General features: G+C 44.9%; 1 protein-coding gene across 1 annotated transcript in view; it reads left to right on the top strand.

The window, feature by feature from the left end:
• The first annotated feature begins 1,140 nt into the window (after positions 1-1,140).
• EFCC1 (EF-hand and coiled-coil domain containing 1) overlaps positions 1,141-11,390 on the top strand; it is a 41,747-nt gene continuing 31,497 nt past the window's right edge. The window contains 5 exon segments of the mRNA XM_030458605.1: positions 1,141-1,552; positions 1,555-1,784; positions 3,077-3,154; positions 3,157-3,236; positions 3,238-3,483. Coding sequence (XP_030314465.1) covers positions 1,141-1,552; positions 1,555-1,784; positions 3,077-3,154; positions 3,157-3,236; positions 3,238-3,483 — 1,046 coding nt within the window.

Below are 11,390 nucleotides of genomic sequence, written 5' to 3'. Positions count from 1 at the left end.
AAAAAACCTCCAAAGTAAATCCATGAGCTGGACAGTACATTCCTAGCAACAGCACCATTACAAAGCACATTACCATGTCAGGTAATAAAGACACAGAAGATCAGTGGTGGATAAAACTCAGCTCCTGAGAATAAACAGGCTGTTCCTGTGGAGCACACCTAGTACCCTGGACAAACCCACATCTCATAACATAAAAAACAAAAGGGTATCTTCATCCAGCCAGCCTGATATGTTGCCAGCCTTCCACAGAAACAAGCAGAAATCTAATTTTTAGCAAAGAGCAAAGTCAACAACTACTGAAAAAATGATGAACACAGCAACCAGTTGATATTCCCATGCACCTATGGGAAGTAAAAGCAGCATCAGGGCTCTGAGCTCACCTGCAGACCTTGCTTGCCCTGGGCAACCTCAGATGGGACCCACACCCTGCCCAAGAGCACCATTTGTTGTGTCCTTCTCAGAAAGATTCTGGAAGTGCACTTACTGGATGGATCTTGGACCTGCACTGCACTCTTTCCACCAGCCCAGTCTCTGGCCCTATCTGCTGCTGCTTTTGACTGGGACTCCTTGGATGGCCCCCAGACCTGGTTCACCACCTTGCTTTGTCCAGGGCTGGTGATGGAGTCTGTTACCAACACCCCAACTTCAACACCCTGTTCAGATCTTGGGCCTGGCTGGTACCACGGGCACCTCTGGCTTGTGGTGTGTCCCTGTTCCTGCTGCTCCCTGACTGGGGCTACATTCAGCAACAGCCATAAAGCAACAAAATCCCCTGCTTTGGGAATCTGAACCATTTCATAGATCTCTATCAGACATAAAAGGGCTAGAGCAGCTCTGCTCAGGAGCCAGGCTGAGAAAGTTGGGTTGTTCAGCCTGGAGAAGGCTCCAGGGAGACCTCAGAGCACCTGAAGGGACCCCAGGAAAGCTGGGGAGGGACTTCTGACAAAGGAATTGAGTGCTAGGGCGGGGGAAATGGCTTTAAACATAATTTAGCGGCAACACTAATTCGCTCTCCCACCCCAGGAGGCTGCGATCGGGACCGCCCTGTCCCGCTGGCCCCGCCCCGCTCCCTGCAGCGGGGCGGACAGCCGGCGGGTCGGGGCGGTCCCGGTGGCAGCTGTGGGATGTTGTTGGATCGGGATGGAGCCGTCTGAGGGCTGGGACCCATACGGGCGACCGGCCCGGCGTACTCAGTGGTTGGTGAGTGCCCTGGCTCACCATTACGGGTTGGACCGCGGTGTGGAGAACGAGATCGTGGTGCTGGCTACGGGTTTGGATCAGTACCTGCAGGAGATTTTCCATCACCTGGATTGCTCCGGGGAAGGTAGGATTCCCGGAGAGGATTTCCAAACGCTGTGCCAGGTGCTGGGACTGAAGGAAGCGGATGAACCCGAGGAGTGTCGGGGGCTGTGGCAGGACCTCTCGGCCGGGCTCACCTTCCGCCAGTTCCACGCTCGTCTCTGCGGTTATTTCAGCCGGGAAGAAGGCGAACAACACCCTCGGCTGCCGCTGGGCCGGGAGAGCGAACACATCGAGACCCAGATCTGGCTGCGCAGCCCCGCCGCCGCCGCCTGCCCCCGGCCGGCCCCGCTGCGGGGAGAGGGGAAGCGGCGGCGGGGGAAGGGATTCCCTGTTCCCGGGAGTGCTACGAGGAGATCGTGGCTCTGGAACAGGCGGAGGATCGCATCGCCAGGCTGGAGGAGGAGAACGGCAGCCTGAGGGAGCTGGTGGAAGACATGAGGGCTGCCCTGCAGAGCAGTGATGCGAGGTGCCTGGCCCTGCAGGTGAGCACTGACACCCACAGACAGACACCCCACAGATACCCCCGGCACAAGGGCAGCAAAGTTGCTGCTGGCAGAGCCCCTGGTGTTCATAACCCCCCTCCCAGGCTGGTTTGGAAAAGGCACAATGTACAGGTCGAAGCTGCTCTTTCAACTTTCTCGTTAACTTTTCAGCAAAGTTTGGCAAGGGAGAGGCTGGAAGGATAAGTGTTGTGTTTGCACCCCATTTGCACCAATATATCTATATTTATATACACGATTCACTGATCACTATTTATATTTATATACACAGATACACTGCAAGCCACCCTGCTAAGAGGTGCCAGTTGAACAAACCTGAAGTGTGCAAAGCTGCTCTTCCCAAAGGAGGTGCAGGCAGGAACACTGCTGGGGTTGCTTCTTTTTCCAAAGTCTGAAAGCACACTTGGATTATCACCTGCACAAGCACATGCAATGACTTGGTCATAAATGCCTGAGAAACATCAGCAGAGTTTTCTTTAGAGCCTGCTCATTGGGAGCTGAAGTCAGTTCTGGCTCCCCTGCAGAGCCCCACTGATTCTGGGGCTGTTTTCTGCTCCTGTTGTGTTGCATCAAGGGAAACACACACACAGAGACACAGACACACAACACACACACCCAGCAGCAGCTTAACTGCTCTGGTGAGCTGGCATGGAGCAGGCAGAGCTGGGAGGTCACCACTGGTTCTGGGTCTAGCAGGTTGCTTCAATGCTGACACAGCACTCCCAGAACTCTGCTCCCTTGGGCATTGTCAAGCTGCAGCAGGGCAGGTGAAAGCCACTGCTGTCACTGTCTTCTGAAAAGTGACAAGAAGTCAGAAACAGCACAACCTCCACTGGTCAAACCTCCCAAAAGAATCAGAAAGACAAAGAATGAGAGGATCAGATCTCCACCAGCTGCCTTCTCTGCTCACATCTACTGAACACAACTTAAAATAACGGGATTTTTTTTTTTTTTTTTTTTTTTTTGCAGGACAGAAAAAGCAATTAATTAAAGCTGTGCAGAAACTTGTGGCAATAACTTAATTTACCCCATTTTAATAAGTGGTTTTACAATTGAAATCTATCAATAGATATTTAAAAAATTGCTTCAGAGATTGTTTCCTTGTCTCTGTATTCTGCAAAGGTTATTACTAATTATAGCTTACTAGTTGCTGATCAACTATATGCCATTAAAGACAAACAAAAATCCAGCCATTTTCAGTCTTGATTAAAAATGTGAGTTTGCTTTTAAAGGACTTTAATTTCTCCCTGCATTTCTGCTCCTCTTTGTTCCAGGTGGGGACTGCGGAAAAGCCACGCAAAGCACAGGAAGAGGGGACCTGTTTTATAGGGAGTAACAGACAGTTCACAAGAGCCCCAATTCCCAGAGCAAGTGCCTTCAAAGTGTCCTGAAAGAAGTGGAACTCATCCAGAGCTCCAGGACAGGCAAATTGAAGAGCAATGAAGTTCAATCAGGAGCTGGAAAGAGAGCTGAAGAGCTCTCAGGAGGCTCTGGTCAGCCTGGAGGACTGCAACCGTAACCTGAAGAGGGAACAAGCAGAGATGAGGAAGAAGGTTGAAGAGGCAAGACATGCTGTCCTCAACAGCCTGAGCAAAGTGAGGGAGCTGGAGATGAAAGCTAACCAAGTGCCACAGCTGCAAGACTACATTGAGCAGCTGGAATCCCAACTGCAGCTCTACAGGTAAGTGGGAGACCATCCAAAAATGCCTGTAAAATCAGTGTTGGAACAGCGCGACAGTCACTGGGTTGTAGCTCAGGAAATGTCTCCACATACAGCTCCTCAAGTAGAGACAGGAGGAATCTGAAAGCTACTGATCAGTATTCCTGGTAGGGATCCACAACAGAACGGGGCCTGTAGGTCAAAATCAGGATGATGATCTACAGAGAGATGAAGTTCTTCCTCCAATACACAGCCACAGGACTTAAAGCAGTAATACTTTAAAAAAGCCTCAAAAGAAACTGCAGACAGTCCCTCAGAATCCATTGCCAGCACACCTATTTTTTCACCTTAAGTAACACACATGGATTCAGACATTTCCTGCTAGTTCAGTCACACGTCCCAAACCAGCTGCAATCAGCTGGCTGATGCTCCAGTTCTTAGGAAAGCTGTTCAGCTTGGCAAAAAAACACAACTTCTGGCTAGCAGCTTGAAACTCTGCTGAGACTTCATTACTTCTTCACTGACATAGCATGTCCCACTCCCCAAAAATTAAGACTTACCTAAACCTACATCACAGCATAGTGGCAGTCTCAAAAAATCAACAAAACCAAACCAAACCAAAACAAAAAAATCCTCCAATTAAACCCTCATTTGTAAAAGCATACACAAACATGTTTGATAACCTCAGCAAGTTGGTCACAATTTAATATTTCACTCCTTTTGTTCTCTTTTATCCTAGACAGAACTTGGACCCACTGATGGTTATAAGTGTCAGGGCAGTTCTGCCCAAGTTCAAACTGACCTATGGAGTAAAATGTTTACATTTTTACTGATCCAAAGTAAAGCTGATACTTAATATTTTTTTCCTAACTCTACTAAAGCTATATATTAGTATGTTGTCTCCTCTGAACGTATTGTCTCTTTCTAAACTTATACTTCCTCTGTTGCTTAAAAGAAAGAATTTGTAGTGAGTTATTTGTAGCATCATAGCTATTATACTGCTTTATGAAGTGAGGAAATTCTAAAAATATCTATTTCTATCTAGTGTCTTTCTGTAGGCATTGTGTATGTTAAATAAATGCTTTTCTCTTCTGCAGCCACCTAGGTATTAAGCATCTATAGGATTTTAAAAGCACTGGGAGGGCACATAATATCCAAGATGATTGGCATTCACAGGGATATCTGGATGACTGATAGAGCTCCAAGTGCTGAGAGAATTCAACTGCTGGTCCAGTCTATCCAATTTTCCCTGCCATATGCAGCAAAGACTTCAGATGGGTTCTTGGTCCTGCAGAGTTGCTTTTCCCAATGTATCATGAAGAATAAAAAGTTGCGTTTCAACAAAAATAAGTAGCTAGAGACAGTACATGTCAACTGGGCCTTGCCAAGCTGGAACTCTCATGGGTAACAGCAAAACAAATAGTGTGACTTTTTAAAACTAGAAATTATCTGTTCTTTGTAAGATAATCTGTAATTTTTACTTTTAAGTTGCATGTTAATTTGAAGTGAGTGTAAAACTCTGCAATGGTGCTAGACTGACCTTTGGGAAACTGCACCCCTTTTTTTGCCTCCTGGTACGTTTAGCAGAGGGCCAGGCCAGCTCCCACACACCAGAACCTTCCATGGCTCTTGATGCTCTGTTAGCCCCAAAGCCCAGCCCTGGCACATGGCTCCTGGCTTCAACAGGAGGGGGCTGAGGCCTCATCCCTGGAGATACTCAAGGTGAGCAACCTGACCCAGGTGAGGCTCTCCCTCCCATTTTTATGCAGTGCTGCCCAGAGAGACATTCTCAGTACTGGTGCACTTGAGTTCATTTTCCCAAGTATGGAACACCCCATTGTTATTACTGGAGCTCAACTTTCCCATTTTTTGACTACTCTTCTATTTTCTAAAGGTGATATTTGGCCCAAACTTCAGGCTGCTGCCATCACCTCCCATCTTGTGTCACTGCACATTTGTAATTTCTCTTTGTAAAGCTGGAGGCCTAAATGAACACACAGCCTGGGTCCCCAGGCAGATTCTGGTGGCCTTGCTATACCCTATCTGAAGAGCCCAACACGGAGCAGCTATCCCCCTATACTCCTTTTCTTCAGAAAAGAGTTTTCTTAGGAAAAACTTCTTCAGAAGTTTTGTTCAAGTTGATACTATCCACATATTATAATGCATTCCTATGACTTTCTAAGTGTTGCTGATGAGAATGCCACCTCTAAAAAATCTCACTACAATAAAAGTGTCACTTCTACTGCTTCTCTTTATCCACTCAGCCATTTCTCCCTGTCCAGAGAAGGAAAGGAGACTGGGGTTGATGTGAACTGTTCTTGTCAAATATAAGTGGGCTCTGTTTTCTATATTCCATTGTAGGTGGCTTAGAATTGATTACTTAATAAAGTTCACAGATTTTTTTTGTCTCTTTAATAGCATTGGAGCGAGTAACAGAATTTAAACAACCTTTGTGGGTTTTTTGATCCCAGTGTAATAAATAAAAAGAGAGGTCACTTAAAATTGAAGTAGGCTTCATAGTGGAGATGCTCAGAGTTTTCTGTTGCTGTCCCAGCCAGCAGCACCAGTAATTACTTAGGTCACTGAAAGGGGTCATAAAATACAAAAAATGTTTCTCTTATGCATGGTCTGTCTCCCACATTACTTAATTATCCATCAGCATTCATGTGTGTTAATGAGGAGTCCTTTTTACACAGAATGCAGAGGGACTTGTTTCAGCCCCTCATGTTCTTCTATAAATATGAAGGTGAAGGTCTCCAGCATATTTCCTCCCTTTCTTTCATAAAGTCACCAGTTCTAATTTTCTAAAAAAGTTACACTTTTAGGTTATCCTATACCAGAAGTAGTTCAGTTCCTCTTTTCTCTGAGGAGACAGTGTCCAGATCTTTTTCAATAATTTCTCAAGAATATCAAAATATTCTTCAAATATTTCTCTCAATATTGAAATTATGTTTTCAGTAATAAATAAAATTATCATTTACTCTCTAAAATACAAGATGGACTGAACAGATCCAAGCCAATAATCCAAGAACAAGAGAGGAATATGGAAATATTCCTAAACTGATACAGAGCTGCCTCTGTTAGGTAAAGAAAGAAAAGCCCTAGGAAAGAAACATTAGTGCTCAAAAGGTGTACAGAGTAGGTCAGTGCCAGTCTGAATGATAATGTGCATTGGCATTCTGGAGCTGTTCTTCCATTCAGAAAATCAGACATTAAATAAAGAAATTTCTGGCCAACTTTCTGCTTGACTGGTGTCATCAGAATCAACTCCTTGCTGGTTGCAAGGCCAAGTGCATCTCAGCAATTTATTGCAGGTGGCACAAAATTTTTCAGGGACCCTGTGGGTGTTTGTGTGCTGGGCTGCACAAAAGCCTGGGTAGAACCACAGAGCCTACAGACAAGAAGAATTTATATAAAAGTCTGCCCAGAAGCCCCAAAGTTTCAGATTTTCAAGAAATTAACAAGGTGAATATGTACCCATCAGATGAAGCTTAGACTACTTGTGTGTCTCTAGTCATAGAATAACCATGACCTAACCAAGCACAGCAGATTACGTGCTCATTTGAAACACTTTAAATAAATGCCTTTGATTTCACAAAAGGTGATGGAAGTTATTCTGGATAGGAGAGAGAACCGGACAGGGAGATTTAAATACATAGCTTGGCATTGGAGCAACTGTAGAGCAGCTCTTCCCATGGAAGGGCTGGTGCTATTTCAAATGCAAAAAGTGTTCTGCAATTAGTTTTCTAACATTACTGCTTGCTTTTCATAATAATAGAAAACCTTGACTTAAAAATCCATTAAATTTCATGCACGTGCATTTTATCCACATGAAAGCTTGTACTTCAAGTTGTGATGTTGAAAAGTTTACCAGTCCCCTGGCTTTTTTCAGTGCTGGGCTCCTTGTTACACAGCATTTATTTTGGGAGGATTTCCCTGGTTTTTCACTAAATCCTGCTTTCCATTTGGCTTGCCTTATTTGCTGTGTTGGGAGCACACTAGCCATGGCATCAATGTCTATTTTCCCCCAGCTATTCTCCCTTAAATTAGAGCCTGGAAATTCAGCCAGCAGCTTGGTGCCTTTATAGACTTTTCCCAAGAAAACAAACACCTTTTACTGCCCAAATTCCCTAGGGGATGCTACAAATTATACATTATGCCAACAAAAATCAAAAAGGGCAACTGTGAGGCAGGTGTTGGTGGCCTCCTGTCATGAAGTGTCCCAGGGACAGGCAGGCACTTGGCCTCCCATCTGCTTCTTGAGCAAACCTGACAAATTTGTAGGCACTTCCACACAAGAGCACCTGAAGGAAAGGACACTTCTCCTCCCCACCTCACTGAAAGGTCTCTGTGGCACCAGGTCCCCCTGTGCTGCTCTCTGCCCCCCACTGCTGGCACTGGACCTGCTGAATTCATGGGCAGCATTCCTTTGCTTAGAGGAGGCACAAGAACACCACTGGGGCAATAAAACTTTTACTGCCTGCAAGTTTGCCAAACCTCCCTAAAAGAGGCTGTGAAGAGTTTTAAAAATTTGCTTTTTCTTCAGCTCAGTTTAGGAAGAAAGCAGAAATACATAACCTCAAAACCTGTGGTTCTATGGTTTCCCCTGGAATGTCAAAGATATTGGCAAAAATCTGAAGTAAAAAGACCAGGGGGAAGATCCTGAGAGGACCAGAGCACTGATAAGTGCTTCTGTCAGGCACTTATACACATGTCCCCTATAAAGTACATGCAGCTCCAGAGAGAAAATTAAAACAAATCAACCAACCGTATCTCGAGTGGGTTTAGAACATGTCATTTTTGCTGTGAATTCACAGAAGTTACTCTGAAAATCAAGCACTGCTGATCATCTGCACTCAGGCACAAGCAGAGAACTCTATGTTCTGTTAAGCTTTTAATTCTGCTGGAGGAATAAAAGGGCAAGACTTGTTTTTCTTGATAAAACTTGAAAATTCATGCATATGAGGAGAGAAGGAGTGCTACTATAGCAGGAAGAAGCAATTCTTTACTCTCTGCCCCTCCCCTGGCTTTCCCTCAGGATACAAAGCAGACAAGGTAGTTTATAAAGATAGATGCTGACAACCTGAGTTTCCAAACAGATTAAAGTAATTTGTTCTGCTGAAATAGTCTGCTCTTAGGATTAATGATCTGCAGGGCAGGAGGCCTTATCTCTTAAATACATCCCCCAAAGTGACAATGCTATGCAAAGATGAGTGAAGTCACCCTAGACTAGTTCAAGAGAACTTGGTGTGTCTTATGCTTAAAAAGCAAAACCAAAAACTCAACAAAAGGCCTTTTTAACTTATGCACCAGAAAAAAGCATGGAATCACGAAATCTGGAAACACAAGAAGGACCAGCCCATCAAACCTCTCCTTTGATTCACAGAAATAGGTTCTGTTTCACCACTGAGGTTCTGGTGTCCATTAGTTAGCCATGCAGAGGAAGAAATCTCTCTCTGCTTTCAATAGATGCACAACCATTCTATTTCATCACTAACTTCAGTTCTCAGAAAACTCCTCTGTATAATATCTGTACTGAATTACCTGGGGAGCTGGGAAAATAACAAGAAAGTAAAAATTAGTTGAATCCCTAACTTAGAATTCCAGCCTGGTTTGGGTTGAAAGGGACCTTAAAGCTCATCCAGTCCCACCCCCTGCATGTGCACAGACACCTCCCACAGCCCAGGGTCCTCCAACCCCATCCAACCTGGGCTGAGACACTGCCAGGGATGGGGCAGCCACAGCTTCCCTGGGCAACCTGGGACAGGGGCTCAGCACCCTAAAATAAAAGAATTTTTCCTAATGTGCAACCTAAATCTCCCCTCTTCAAGTTTTAACCCATTGTCCCTTGTTCTCTCCCTACACCCCATGTCCAAAGCCCTCCCCCAGCTTTCTTGTAGCCCCTTCAGATATTGGAAGATTGCTCTGAGCTCACCTGGGAGCCTCCTCTTCTCCAGGCTGAACAACTTCACTGGGAACTTCTCCTAATGCAACCTCAGAATCTGACTGAGTTCTTAAACCCCAACCTTGGGAGGGCACAGACAAGATCAGAGGATTTTCCCCTTCCTCAGGCCCCTGCCAGGGATGCTGGCACAGAGCAGATCATCCATCTGCATTAGAAGCTGCCTGGCCTCTGAGCAGGCTGGGGCTGAGCTGATCAATGGCACTGGTGTCAGGAACACAGTACAGGCAATTTCTGTGTTTGCAATGACACCAGACAGTTATTTAACAGCACTGAAAATATTTGCAGGAGCTTGGTCTGGTTGCCTCTCTTGCCACCCCAGTCAGAATCCTGTGCAATCTGTGTTTGCTGTCCTGTTCTCTTCCCTTCATTCTCCAGTACATTTTTTCAACTTTATCAACAGCTCATCTGCCCGCTTAGCAGAACGGTTAAAATCCAGACTATTTGCCTCTCCAGTGCTGGGCTTTGGCTATTTTCTGACAGTCAGCATATTTTTCTGTATGTGCTGAATTTGCCTGGCAATCTCAATCTCAACTGTTACAGAAGCCACTGAAATACTGTAAGAAAAACTGCAGTCACAGATTAAGAAAAATGATGCCCTCATACTGGGAAAAAAAGAGCTAGAAAAGAAAGCCCTGCACTATAAGTAAAATTTTGGTTAAATACATCTGATCTTAAAAGCTTGATGTTCTGAGATAATCCCAAACTGGAAACTTAAGCACAGAGTGAGATTTTTGGGGGAAAGGAGGGTAGAAGGATCAGCTGGTAAAAATATTTGCTTCAGTCTATTCTACAGAAGAGGTAGGTCCATAATTCAAGATGGGGAATCTGTGTGCTCAAGTCAAGCAACCTGAAAACTTGGCTTCAGTTATTTGCAGAGATCATTTTTTATCTATGAAAAAAATAAATCAATAAAATCTTACAGCTTTTCATAATGCCCATCTGAAGATCTCACATGTTCTGACAGAAATTAATGGATGTGTGTGTCCTTAAAGGACCACAAAGCAGCTCAACTTCAAAGACTGCCAACATCTTTCCAGCCCAGGCAGGGAATGAAGCTCAGTCCCCTCTGGGCCACAGGATGCTGCTCCATGTAGGAATGCACTGTATGAAGAGAAATGGTTGGACAAGAAACACCACATCCAAGCTTTGAGCATGATAGATCTTTAGAAATTTACTTCTGTATAACAATAATTTCAGCCTTCACAGCATCATTCTTAGAACCACCTGAAAATGAAGGTGCAGATGGACTGGGCCATGCAGTTCCTTCTTGGTTGTGGTTAAAATTGTTCTTAAGGCTCCCTGAGCTCCAAGTGCTAATTGTCACCTCATCACACCACCATCCATTTCAAGACAAGAGGTGCTGAGTGTTAGGAATCAGATTACACTGGAAAGACCCCAAACCTTCAGTAAATCTACAGAACAAAATCAGACCCTGTGCTTTGTTCTGTGAACTTTGCTCTGTGAAGAGTCTCTTTTCACAGCAGAATGTTTCAGGGAAGGTTCATGATGTCACATTAATCATAAGACTGAAAAAATCTGGCATTCACAACACATCTGCTCTGCTTTTATTCTCTGTACTTGACCCCATCAAACATCCTTGGAATTAGTTCACATAACATAAAAGTATCTGGGACTGCATTTGGGGAGGTCAGGCCTGTGGGAAGCAGAACGTGGTCAGGTTGAAGGAGCCCCTGCTTAGCAGAAATGACACAAGAAAAATATAAGCAAGCAAAGCAAAGCCAATGCTTCTGAAGATTGTAGAGAAGTAGGTTATGCCACCCATTTCTGTCTCAGCAGAGATCCATGGGAGGGATTCCTAACAGTACAGATGCAACTGGGGGGTAATTTTGGGGTGCACCAACACGCTGACTTCCAGTGGAGTTCTTCTGGAGCTGAGGGCATCAGAGCATCCCCCAGCCCTGAGCTCTGCTCTTTGCAATTAATTCCATGGATTTTTACACTC

Source organism: Calypte anna, chromosome 12, assembly GCF_003957555.1.
Source record: "Calypte anna isolate BGI_N300 chromosome 12, bCalAnn1_v1.p, whole genome shotgun sequence".
NCBI classification, from domain to species: Eukaryota; Metazoa; Chordata; class Aves; order Apodiformes; family Trochilidae; genus Calypte; species Calypte anna.
The sequence above is the reverse complement of the archived record's forward strand: the minus strand, read 5'-3'. Positions and strand labels throughout refer to the sequence as shown.